Raw genomic sequence first — 12,727 nt, 5'->3', positions numbered from 1 at the left:
GCTGGGAGCGGCGCTTCCGCCCGCGGCTCGACAGCTTCAGGCCGCCACGTTAGGGGTGGCAAGACCCCAACGCGGGGCAGACCCCGAAAGGAGGGGCCGCGAAGGAAAGAGAGGGGCCTCGAACCAGCGACCCCTCAAGCCGAGGGGTCCCCCACTTAGAGGGGGGCGAGCTGCCAGTAGAGGGGCCCCAGGGAACTCTCGGCCCCTCAGAGGGCCAAGAGGGGCTTGGAGAAGCTCAAAGCCCCCCGCAGAGGGGTCAGGGAGGCTCAGACCCCAAACGCAGGGCGCTGGAGGAGCTCCCAGGGGCTGGGCAGGGCCAAAGCACGGCCCCGAGCTGGCGCCGGGCAGAGCTCCTGCCGAACGCGGGGCTCAGATGCAACCCCCAGGGACCCCAAGGGGTTGCATTCGAGTGCTCTTCGGACAAAGGGCCCACAGGAGGAGCGCTTTCTTTTTCCTAATAGTTTAATTAGACTTTAATGATTTATTGCTCATCTGCAAGGATTAATATTGCATTCATTAAAAATCATTCATATACAAAATAAACCTCTCCCTCCCAGCCCGACGCTGCCACCGCCGCCCCGGCTGCCCCGCACAACATGGCTTATACAGAGCTGGAGCCCCGACGCCCGGGCTCGAGGGATGGCACAGAGGGGGACGCTGTGCTCCCAGGAGGGGGCCCAGCCCAGGCCCCCGGAGACCCAAGCCCAAGTCCCCTGTGAAGTCCGAGGGACAGCAGAGGGCTCCACACACACCTGCCGGGCAAGCGCGGCCCAGCAGAGGGATAATCAAAGGAGAAGGTGGGGACAAGAGGGTGATCAAAGCCACGCCATCCACGCTTAAAACACCCTCCAGTCCCCACCAAGAGAAAAGGAGCGTTACACCCTCCACAATGAGCAGCGCCCACGACCCAGCACTAAAACAGCATCCCCTGTCCCTGGGGAGGGGGTGGCCGGGGCAGCCAGAGCAGCCCTCTCATGGGTACCACAGCATCTATCTGTGTACCGGGCGATGCAGGCTGCACAGGCAGCAGGGGAACAAGTGAACCCAGAGCTAGGGTCCTTCCCGCTGTGCTCTGGCCTTTGCCAGGTGAAGATAGAGGCATTGGGGAAGGAAAAAAAGCTAAGAGAAACCTCACTGGGTTGCAAGGACTTTTCCCTGTCCTGGGGCTAGCTGCAAGAGATGGAAAAGAGAAAGATTTGTCACCAGCAAGGATGGGGAAGGAAAGAACGAGGCAATGAGAGCAGCTGAAACACTATGAGAAGGCAGGGGAGGCAGCTGAGAAAGCCCAGCTCGAGGGATGGGGCAGCAAAGGGGAGCCCAGGGCTTTGTGCAGGGGTCCAGGGTGCGGAGAGCCCAGGCTGGGACAGGGGGAAGGTTCATCTCTGCATTCATCTTGAAACAAAAGTGAAATGCCCCCCAGAAAAACCCAGACACCCTTAAAAACCACCCACACTGCTTGCTGGGAGATGGGGCCGCTCTGATGCAGCAAGTGCCCAAACTCTGCAGCCAGACGCATCCCCAGTGCTTTTCCCCTCTTTAAAACATCTTTTTAAGAATCAAAAAGGAAAAAGAGGAAAAAAAAAGTTTTAAACTCAATTAAGGTGCAGTTTGGCTAAAAAAAAAAAAAAAAAACACTAGAAGAGATGAGGATAATGCTGGGTGAGTGACCCCCGTCCAAATTCAGATTAGCACCCTGGAACAGTGAACTCCCCCGTACCCAGCCAGCCAAACCCAGGCCAGCGGCCACCTCCGCACAGGGACCCTGGCCGGGTGGGGACAGTCACCTATTCACGAGGTGGCCAGCAGGCGCCACTCTGCTCCCAAGCAGAGCTAGGAGCATAGATCTAGCAGCTAAAACTGGGCTCTTTAAGGCAATTTAGAAGTTGCAGATAATCCACACAAAGAAAGAAAATGTAAGATAAGGTAGAACAGCATCTCCATATCTGCAGATATCCTGGACAAGACTAACATGGGCTGGAAAGGTCAAAAAAACACCACTGCAGGAATTAATTGCCCTTCGCACACCAGGAAAGGGAACCAGGGCTGGGAGCCACCAGTGGCTTCAGCCACATCAAAGCAGGAAGCAAATCCCAGGTTGTCTGCCAAGATCAGACAGAGATGTGATCACATAAAAGGGTGAAACTCAGGAGGAAAAAAAAAATAGGTGACCTTAAAATCACACTGATAAATGTAAAAACAGGTTTCTTTGTTGGTTTAAAAAAAAAAAGGTAGGCCAAAATAAAATGATTTTTAAAAATAATCTCTCTAATGTTGCCTTGTGTGGTCTGGTCCTTCATAGGTATGGTCCATCAGTATCTAGAAGAGAAGGGAGGTGACAGTGAGGCCATGAGCACCTGAGGACACCGCTCCCATCTGCAAAGGGGTCACAGAGCTCGCAGTGGAAGGTGATGTCCCCAGCAACACCCAGCCAGCACTGACCTGTAGTAGTTGGGTTTGAAAGGCCCGTTTTTGTTGAGTCCCAGGTATTTTGCCTGATCATCCGTCAGTTCCGTCAGGTGGGCATCAAACGAAGGCAGGTGCAAGCTGGCAACGTACTCGTCTGGGAAGCAGGAGAGGGAAGCGGACTCATCACACCGCAGCAGGGCAGGGGAGTACACACAGCGGTCTAGCTAGGCTGTCCTTGCCGTTTAGTACCGCGAATTCACCATTAGGCAACCCAGTGGCAGAGCTGAGCCCAAGCCCTGGTGCCGAGCAGGGCAGGACGTGCACCAAACGGCACATGAAAGCCTCCGAGCAGGAAGCCTGCAGGATGAGGGACACCTGGCACACCACAGAACATTAGAGAAAATAAAGGGAACAAGGTGCAGGTGTTTCAAGGTTGCTGATTGCTGCTGCTTCCCTGAACTCATCCTCTCGCTGGAAGATTTGTTCCACCCAGACCTGAATTTCTCCTTACATCCAAAACCGCTGCCCCCCATCAGTCAGGGGACAAGTCAGTGCATAAAGCGGCTCTGGACACAACAAGCAGTTTCTTCACTCACCCATCTTCTTCGGCAGCAGGTACACGTCCTGCTTGTAGCGGCCCTCGGGAGCATTGTAAAGCTCAATCAGAGCCAGAGCCTGCAGAGATCACAGGGGACAGACCGGGGACAGTCAGGGACAGCCACCAGCCAGGCAGCACTGAACACCTGCAACCAGCACAAAGCTCCCAGCAGTGGAGATCAGGGTTTGGAAGCCTGAGAGAGGGGGGAGACCATTTCCAAAATGCCCCGAAGGAGGTACTTCTACCCAAGGGTGCATCCCTGTCCAGGTTCCAGGACCCCACCACCACCAGGGGAGGACCAGAGAGGTCAGAGATGAGATGCCACCCAGCCTGTTTGCAGCACGGCGCTTAATGCCCAAGGGAAAACCAGAACACAAGGATGAAGGAAAGGGGAGCAGCTACAATTCCCTGAAACCGTAAGGCTGCCACATCGCATGGAAATAAAGGGATGGCTCATTTTAAGCTGGTGGCATTGCTCCAAAACCCACAGCCTCTCCTTTGACAGAAATAAAACTGCGTCTTCCCGAGGGCCAGTTCATGCAGCTGAGAACGAGGTCCAAAACACAGCCCCTGTCCCCACCACAGACAAGTGTGAGGAAAAGAAGATTCCCCACAATCAGCACGATCCCCTCGATCACAGCGGTGATTTTTGCCCAGACGTTGGTCCCCCCCCCGTGTTTGCAGCCCCGCGATTTCCTCCCACCACTTGCAGACTGAAGGCTGCGCTGGCCTCGGCTGCCCGCGGCACCACGCTGCTCATGCGGCCAGCGCTGAGCACAGATCGCAGAGCGGAGCCAAATTCGATCATCGTTTTCTTTGGAAAGGTGGAGTCAGGGCAAACAGTGCAGGACACAAGCCGTGTCCGCCCAGCTGAGGCGGTGATGATGCTCAAGAGCATTTTAACCACTGACTCCCACATCTCCAAAACTCACTCCAGTTACGTGTTTTTGTTGTTGTCATATAGAAAGCAGAAGTCCAAAGACAAAACAAAGCCTTGCTTAGAAGTAAGCTTAAACCTGTGCTCAGGGAGCTCTCCAGTTGCTTATGGCACAACAGGAACTTTGCCAGAACAAAGCCTGACTCATTTAAAAGTTATCTCCCAGCTGTAACCCAAGCAGTAAGTTCACGCCATCATTAACCACGTTCCAGCCAAGAGGTGGTGGCTACCACATCTGTGGCGCCAGTGCGATCCCAAGCGCTGCGGGTTCCCAGCTTCTTCCAAACCGCCCCCACCCCGAGGCTCCTACAAGACCCTTAAGGCACCCGCCACCGCTCGCACCCCTCAGCCCCCCAGCGTACAGACCTGAGTGGTGGCCGTGATGGAGAGGACAAAGGTGGGAACCGTGGAGCAGCTCAGGTTGAGAAGACGGCCCTAGGAGACAGCAGGAGAAGGGTGCCGAGAGCTGAACTTGCCTCCAAGGCAAATTGAATCAACTGAGATAGGACTCACCTCTACCCCCTCCCTGGGCCAGGGGACAACCACAGGACAATGATTCAAGGGCCATGCACGTGACCAGGCTGTCCAGACTCTGTCTTAGTTTCCACCCTACCCCTCAGCTTTGGTGCAGGGAGATTTTGCAGTCCCTAAAAACAGGGAGCCCCTCCTAGTGCCAGTAGAGCTTGAGTGGCAAGAGGAGACACCCAGCCAGTTTGCTGCGTGGGAAGCCCTGTCAAAGCCAGATGCAGACGGCGTTTGGCTGACAGCAATGGCTCCTGGCTCAGGAGAATGAACCAGATACTCTATGGCTGCATGTGGTACACAAGACCTCCCTTACCTCAAGAAAAAAAAAAATCAAGTAACCCTTTCCTGCACTCTGAACCTCCTCCTAGGTTCCAAGGGTCCCAGCACCTTTCCATCTGCTTAAATCTGTTTCAAACTCCGACCCGCAGTGATTTCCAGGCAGACGCCCAAAGCAACGTGGCGGCACAGCTCGCAGCGCACCTCAGCCAGCAGCACCACCCGCTTCCCGTCCGGCCAGATGACGTGGTCCACTTGGGAGCGGACCCGCTCCCAGGTCAGCTCGGGGGTCCGGAGGCTGGTCTGCAGGGGCAGGAGGAAGAGGCTGGAGTCACCGTGGGAGGACCACAGGGCAGACGCAGCCAGCAGGCACACTCACCACATCGATTTCCGTGTTGGAGTGGCCCATGTTGCACACAATGCAGCTGTTTTTCATCCGATCCAGGTGTTCTCTGGTCACAACATTCTTGTTTCCTGCGGCAGGGCACAGATGAACCCAAGGCAATGGCAATATAAACCCTCAAATTTCTCCTTCCCTGCACTAGGGTCTGAGAAGCCCAGCTTGGGACAACATCAAGTGGACCTCAACCAGGACGAGCACCCTCCTGGCTGCCCGCAGAAAAACACATGCTGAATGCTGGTCTGTGGTCCTATGAATTCTCCAGGTGCTGGGAGAGCCCCAAATACCTTTGAACTCTGATGTTCCTCATCCCAGGGGCTGGGGAAGACCACGATCAAACAGCAAACTGGGGGTTAAGACAAAAAGCTCTCCCCACAGAGTAGCTATTGCTGGTGTAGAATCAGCAACAGGTGGCAACAAACTGTCCTCCACCCCCAACAGCCCCAGAGCCCTTGAGACACCTGCTTGGGAACGACTGCTCCTTCTCAGCCTGCTTCACGGCTCACCCAGGACCTTCTCCATCCCTACCTGTGCAGGTGATGACGACGTCGACCTGACGGATTACTTCACTCAGCTTCACCACACGAAACCCATCCATGCTGGCAAAAAAGAGAGAGAGGAACCGCGGTAAGGAGGAGAAGCCTGGTCCCTCTCTGCCTTAGGCCAGGAGGGGTCTCAGTGCTATGACGCACAGAATTGCAGGGGTTGGAAGGGACCTCAAGAGATCATCGGGTCCAACCCCCCTGCCAAAGCAGGTTCCCTACAGCGGGTTGCCCAGTTAGGTGTCCAGACATTGCTGGAGCAGCTCTGAATTGCTCACGACAGCAGCCAGGCTACCTTTCCACACCCCCAGAGATGCCAGATGCAAGTGGAAGGGCTGTGCAAAGGATCTGGCATCAAACCTGCTCTCACAAATGCTGTAAGAGCTGGAGGATGAATGAAACACTCGGTCAGCCCTGCAGGAACCCTTAAGCAGCCTTCCCAAGCCAGCTAGGCAGGTGCCTAGCAGCTGATATCCCACCACTGAACCAGTCCTGAAACTGCCCCAGTACTTCCCCATCACACCCCAAAAAGATGTACACTCTCTGAGATCAGCCACAGATTCTCCTGGCTCTGTTTAGCTTCTGTCAGAGTTTAAAGGAGGCCAGAGAGCAGAGGAAGAGATGCTCACAAGCAGCATTTAACATCTCACCAGGCCTGGAGAGCACAGATGGGGTCGATCTCTGTCACGTAGACTATCGCTCCCAGGGCTTTCAGAGCAGCACAGCATCCCTTGCCGACCTGCAGAGGCAAAGCACCAGTGTGAAGCCAAATGCAGGACACACCGAGCGCTGAAATCCCTTCCCCAAAACAGCCCGAGCACATCCCAGGTTGGGCAGCACTACAGCTGCCCATCTGCCTGATGCCAGGAGCAGCTCAGCAAGGCAGAAGCCCCGCTTGCTGGGTACCATGTGCCCAGCTCCCTGTTCGTGGCCACCTGCCCCCCAGCACAGCCAGCAGGAGCTTCCAAAAGCACCACGCTCCCAGCCAGCACAGCATGGATTAGCGTGTACTTCCTGCAGTCCCCCTAAACCAAAGGGCTTCTTTGACATTCAGAGCCGTTCTGCATTGATGGGGGGGACAAATCCTCCTTCCCATGCTTCCCACATCAGCGTGTGGGAGAGCAGAGCTCCTCTTACAGCATCTCCAACTCTAGCCTTCTCTCTCCACTACAGAATTACACAGGACATCCCAGCGAAGCCCTGTTCTCCATGCCACTTACCCACACGAACACCTGGCTAGTCTCCACATGCCCGTGCTCAGCCCTGTTTTTGGGCCAGCTCAGTGCTGCTGGGTAAGGAACGTCTCCGGAGACGCCCTCACTTATCACCCAGCTCCAACCTCAATTACCGAAAATAGCCAGGAAGGACAAACTGGGACTCCAACCCACACCAAAAGGGAAAACCATTGAGGGTGGAAGGGCTCCCTTGATGTGCAGAAATCCAGTAAAACTCGGGACAGGCCCCAGAGATGACAACTCCCAGCACGACACACGGCTAGAGAAGCACACAGCACCCTAGAGGGCCTGGGCAAGAGTCAGCGCAACCTCTTGGTCAAGCAGAGCTGGGTTCCACTGGTGTCTAAATAAATTAGTCAGCATGTTCCTGCCGGGAAGAGTATTTGCAGCTACTGCCAGGCCTTTCGCAGCGCAGGAAGATAAACACCCACACAGACAGCACACAGATGGAGGGAAGGTGTCAGCTCCCGGCTCCGTGCTCTTCCAGGGCAGCATCATTTGCAAGTTTGCGGTATGATTCCCTCCTGCCAGAACATCATCGACCAGCAAGATGCAGCCTGCCCCTCCACCTCCTCTGTCACAGTCAGAGCAACAGCCAGGCTGGATGCTGAACTTGGTCCAGGGACAGCAGATGGGTGCACCCATGGGTAGTTATAATTCAGGCCAGCGTTCCCAGCAGCCGTCGTATTTACAGCCCAGCTAATCTACAGGCAAGCTGCGAAATCTGATGCTTGTTCTCCAGCCTCCCAGTAGGCTCTAGCAAGATTTCCCCCGTAATGGCTCACCCGATCTGATCTCCTATATCAAGCAAAGGTGAGTGGCCTTTGAGCAGGGAAGGAGCAGGAGACAGCTTGGGGGAAGGATGGCTGGGCAGGAGGCTGACTCAAAGCTTATGAAACTCACCTCCCCATAGCCACAAACCACCACTTGCTTTCCTCCAAACATCACATCTGTGGTCCTCTTCAGGCTGGGGGACAGAGAGAGACCTGTGTTGGGATTAGTCAGGCGCACACCGCTGACAGCAAGGGGCCCCAAAACCAGATCCTGCAAACACACAGCGAGGGCGAAGCAGCAAAGAGCACAATCTCCACTCGAGGGCAACCAGAGCCAAATCCACCATTAGGAGTTGAAGTGGGGATGGGCAGAAGAGATGGACTCACCCATCCAGGATGGATTCCCGGCAGCAATACAGGTTGTCGAATTTCTGTTTGGTGACAGAGTCATTCACGTTCATGGCTGGGACACAGAGCTTCCCGGCCTTGGAGAGCTGGTACAGCCTGGAAGAGGACAGAGCCAGGTCAGAGCAGAGAGCAGCACCTGGATAAGCGATCTTCAGATCAGCCTTCCCAAACCTCCTACCTGTGCACACCAGTCACACTCTCCTCCACAATCCCTCGAATCTTCTTGAATATGTTGGGATACTTCTTATAAACCCAATGGGTCAGGTCCCCACCATCATCCAGAATCTACAGAACAGGCAAGTAAGAGCATGGGGCAGTCAGTCTTTCCACTGGGAACAGCACTCGCAGGGGACAGGATGGGGATAGAGATGGAAAGCATCTCCAGGCACTGATGGAAGGCTATTTGGGCAGAAGACTGGGGACCAGGACTACCGGGTTCTCCTAGATGCCAGTGATTCAGGGTCTCCTCTGGAAAGGAGCATTTCTTACCCACTGTGCGGAGCTGATGAACCCTAGCAGGGTTTTCTGCCCCTGCTATTGTTCTGCAGCCTGGAAACACGACCACAGACAGCACTAACTAAACAGTCTGAGATTAGAAGGAAGACACAACATTCATGCTCCAAAAGCAAACAGCCGAGAGGAAAGGCTACAGGAGCTGTCACGGCCCTGTGCCACGTGCTCTCGCATGACTAGTCATCACAGACCCCAAGCCAAGGCAGCGAGAGGCATCGGTGGCTCTCAGCAAGGGAAAGGTCTCCCTCAAAGACCCCTGCAGATGGGATCTGTGTCGAGACAGCAGCAGTTGGGGCAGCTCCCATGGGGCTGCCCTTTGGGGGAAAGGGGTCCCGTGATTTCTCAACTCACTGGCAGCTGTGGCAGGAGATGCTCCTGTGCCATTGGGCTATACAACTCTGGACACTGCCTCCACAGCTCCCATAACCCTCACTTGGCCCCCAGCCCAGCTCCAGCTGCCGTTCTGCAGGATGCCCGCTTTAGCAGGGTCTCAGAGGCCTTTGCAACACCAGCAGGTGCCCAGGCAGCCCCAGCACGCTCCTAGGAACAGCCCCAGGAAGGGAAGGGTGAGGAGCCCCCAGTGACCGCTCCACAGAGGAAGGGCTGGAAGAAGGCTCATTACCATGTTGGCCTGCCAGCCTTCTACGTTAACACAGCGGTCAATGCACCACCAGAAGTCATCCTCTGACTCCCCTTTCCAGGCAAACACAGCAACACCTAGAAGGAGAAAGAGGAGTATCCTTGGCACCCGCTGAGTTTGGCAGAGCTCTCTTCTGCTTGGCCAGCTTGGGAAAGCCACAGACAGGAGGGCCACGCAGGGATCAAATCCCAGCCCACACCAAGAGCAGACCTGCTTATCCCTCCCTAAAAGATATCTGGTCCAACCCTTTCCTAGAATAAGGCCACGGAGCCAGGAGAGGGACTGGAAGGGACTGCGCTCACCCAGGCCCAGCTGTACTCACCTGCTTCTGCCAAGGCGGCCGCCACCTCGTTCTGGGTGGAGTAGATGTTACAGGCAGACCAGCGGCACTGCGCTCCCAGCGCACACAGCGTCTCGATCAGCACCTGCGGGACAGCGGGGTGAGCCACAGCACCAGCACAGCCCGAGCACAGCCTTGTGCTATGGGCAGCCCCGAACTGACCAAGGACCGGCTTCAGCAAACATTGCCCTGGGAAAACGTAGGCAGCAGAACCTCTCTGAGAGGTTACCAGAAAAGTGAAGGTGCCTCCACCAATTCCCCAAGGCTAGGAGACTTCAGAGACTTTCCTCTCCAGGGAAAAGCTGGTCTCTCCCACCCCAGATGCCCCAAACAAGCAGCCGCTCACCGCAGTCTGTGCTGTAATGTGTGTACAGCCTACAATTTTAGCTCCAGCCAAAGGCTTCTCCCCTTGAGCTCGCTTCCTGAGTGAAATCAGAGCAGACATGTCTGCAAAAGGAAAAGAGGGGTTTTAATGATGGCTTACTCCAGAGGACTCCCTCTCTGCCAGACCTGCTCCCCTCTCAGGGGTCTCACAGGACACATCCAGCCCCACAGCTCTTGCTGTAGTTGTCATACAGCCAGTGAGAAAACTCCCCATCCCTGGTCTGGCTGCTCCGTCCAAACTGGGATCAAGACATAAGCCTCATCCATCATCTGACAGAGCCATTCAGGACACAGCATCCCCCCAGCCACGTAACAGAGGGTGCAGGGCAGGCACTGCCCATGGCAGGTAACCAATGTGCCCCAGCTAAGCAGTCACCAGCCTTGCAGCAGAATTACACTGAGGAGAAGCACATAAAGAAGACATAAATGGTGCTGCCACATCTCAAAAGAGCTGCTCTAAGTGCGCCTGTATCGTCTTCCCCTTCTCTGGCTTTGTAGCGTGTGTCTAAAAGGAGCCTGAAAGCAAAGTTACCCAATCAGCCCTGCTGGAAATGGTAACTCGGCTTCCCGCAAGCCCCAAGGGAGGGGGTTGGGGCAGTCAGTTTCAGTGTCTCCAAAGGCGTTGCAAGATCCTTGCCCATTGAGGTTTCCCATCCAAAGCCACCAGGATATTAAACCCTACAAGAGCCCTTGCTGTCATAAGAAGATGGACACAACACATTGTTAATGTTTGCTACTGTCTCTAGCTCTTCTCCACATCTGATTGGGGGGGGGGGCGGGCAGGAGACAGTGCAGTCGAGCTATCCAAGGCCATAATGAGAATTTTGGGAATCACCTCGGCTCAGTTCTTGCCCCCGGTGTGCACAGGACCCGGCCACAAGCCCCACAAACCCCTCGCATCCCACACTTCCTTACCCTGCTCGGCGATCTCAATCTCCCGGCGTCCAAACTCTGCCTGCTTGATGTTCTTCACACAGAAATTGCTGCTGCCTTTGGAGTTGGTTTGCTGCTTCTCACGGGGGGACACCTCATCATCAGAGCTGTCTGTGTAGGAGGCAGCTAAAGCCAACAGAGGAGCGCGTGTCACCCCAGGTCCTGGCCGTCTGGGGACCTCTGTCCAACCCACCCTTTGGGCAGGTTTCTGTTCCGTTTCGCTTCCCAGCTTTCATGCACACACATGCTCATGGCTCAAACTACGAATTTCACAAGGAAAGCCAATGCCCATAAGGGATTTTGCACTCTCATTCTCTAAAACAACCCAGAGCCAAGTGATGCACTGAAGTTTAACTATGAGAGTGAATAAGGCTGGTTTACCCAAACACAAACCTCTGAAAGGCAGGTAAGTTAAAACCCAACTTTGTGGAATATGGATGAAGTCCACATAGCCAGAGAAGAGGCAATCAAATAGTACAACCCCCTCCCCAACATCTTCTGGAGCTCACTAAGAGACTTCCTCACGCTGCGTGTGCCCGGTCTCACCGTACTGTGAGATCTGCTCAGAGCACGGGGCACTGCCAGAGGGACAGCTCTGCACCAGGCTGGATTGCTACAAAACCCAGCGCTCAGCACGCAGGGAAAAAAGAAAAAAGAAACTTTTGACAGAGGAAGACCAAGAGAAAAGGAAAGGAAAAAAAAAAAAATCAATGTCTGAACTTCAGAAAGCCTGGGAATTATCCCCTCCACGTCTGAGTACCACCCAGCAGCACGGAGCATCCCGACACCTGGTACGAGCAGCATGTGGCCCTGACACCGACCTGGGGGACAGCCGCGCAGGCACGAGGAGCCCAGAACCTACCAGAGCTGTAGCTGTCTGTGGAAGACTGCGAGATGGAGCGGGACAGGGACCGGCGGCCAGTCTTGGTCGGGAACTTGGTGAACTCCTGCATGTCATCTGCAAACTGGATTTGCTGAGATGTGCAAAGGAAGAGAAGTGCTAAGTCAGCAGGTGCTCCCCATGGCAGGCCATCAGCCAGGCTATACGGGCCCAGGGCTCCCTTCAGTCCACCCCGACTGCTCTAGACACGGAAATGAGCAGTACCGAACGGATCGAGGAACAGATCTGTGGCTATGAACAGATGCCCAAAATTGAACCTCCTCAGCCCAGTCATCTCTGCCACCAGAAGGTTAAAGCCAATTTGACACCTAACACCTGAGGTTAATGAAAAAGAACGAAACAAAGAGCACCCAGCAGGCCTGGAAACATCCCCTTCAGCCCTCCTCTGGCTCACAACGCTCCTCCAGGAAAGGTCTGACTGCCCACGCAACACAAGTACCGTGCAACCCTCCGGACACGCGCTGGGCAGGCAGAGGTCCCCGCGCAGCTCAGAGGAGCCCAGGCTCCAGCAGCCCCTGCCCCAGCCAGGTCCACCTGATCCTGCCCGAAAACGCTGCAGCAGCAAGAAAGCCGGGGTGGTCCCAGCAGAAACGTAGATCCCTGGTGCTTCCGGGCTCCTTCCCAGGAGCAGGGCATCCCGCAGGTTAAAAACACGGCACATCCTTCCAAAAGCAATACTAAAAGCAGGGGGAAAACTCAACGAGAGAACATTTCAACAAGAAGCAGTTGACATTGCATTGACTTTCAATCTCCCCTGTGTTACAGATGTTTCCATTGTAAAAGAAGTCCTAAGTCAGCCACCCTTCCTTCCTAGCTCAGCCAGAGGCAACGCGAGGCTCCGGCACCTACAGCAGGCTCATCAAAGCAGGGGAAAAGCAGCCCCAAACTGCTCTGCTGCTGCTGACACGCCGTGCGA

The 12,727-nt window shown here is 55.1% G+C and overlaps 1 protein-coding gene across 1 annotated transcript in view; it reads right to left on the bottom strand.

Annotated features, from left to right (window-relative positions):
- Nucleotides 1-444: 444 nt before the first annotated feature.
- The window catches only part of AHCYL1 (adenosylhomocysteinase like 1), a 25,118-nt gene continuing 12,835 nt past the window's right edge, over nt 445-12,727 (bottom strand). Inside the window, exons 2-17 of the mRNA XM_040535525.1 lie at nt 11,773-11,884; nt 10,893-11,036; nt 9,940-10,040; nt 9,576-9,678; nt 9,236-9,330; nt 8,279-8,385; nt 8,080-8,196; nt 7,823-7,886; nt 6,335-6,423; nt 5,671-5,741; nt 5,122-5,216; nt 4,947-5,045; nt 4,308-4,376; nt 3,003-3,081; nt 2,440-2,560; nt 445-2,316 (exon numbers count right to left, since the gene is read on the bottom strand). Of these exons, the coding sequence (XP_040391459.1) occupies nt 2,310-2,316; nt 2,440-2,560; nt 3,003-3,081; nt 4,308-4,376; nt 4,947-5,045; nt 5,122-5,216; nt 5,671-5,741; nt 6,335-6,423; nt 7,823-7,886; nt 8,080-8,196; nt 8,279-8,385; nt 9,236-9,330; nt 9,576-9,678; nt 9,940-10,040; nt 10,893-11,036; nt 11,773-11,884 (1,473 nt within the window). The 3' untranslated portion in view covers nt 445-2,309. The remainder of the gene's footprint in view (nt 2,317-2,439; nt 2,561-3,002; nt 3,082-4,307; nt 4,377-4,946; nt 5,046-5,121; nt 5,217-5,670; nt 5,742-6,334; nt 6,424-7,822; nt 7,887-8,079; nt 8,197-8,278; nt 8,386-9,235; nt 9,331-9,575; nt 9,679-9,939; nt 10,041-10,892; nt 11,037-11,772; nt 11,885-12,727) is intronic.

The sequence above is a fragment of the Cygnus olor genome, chromosome 24 (assembly GCF_009769625.2).
Source record: "Cygnus olor isolate bCygOlo1 chromosome 24, bCygOlo1.pri.v2, whole genome shotgun sequence".
Lineage (NCBI taxonomy): Eukaryota > Metazoa > Chordata > Aves > Anseriformes > Anatidae > Cygnus > Cygnus olor.
The sequence above is the reverse complement of the archived record's forward strand: the minus strand, read 5'-3'. Positions and strand labels throughout refer to the sequence as shown.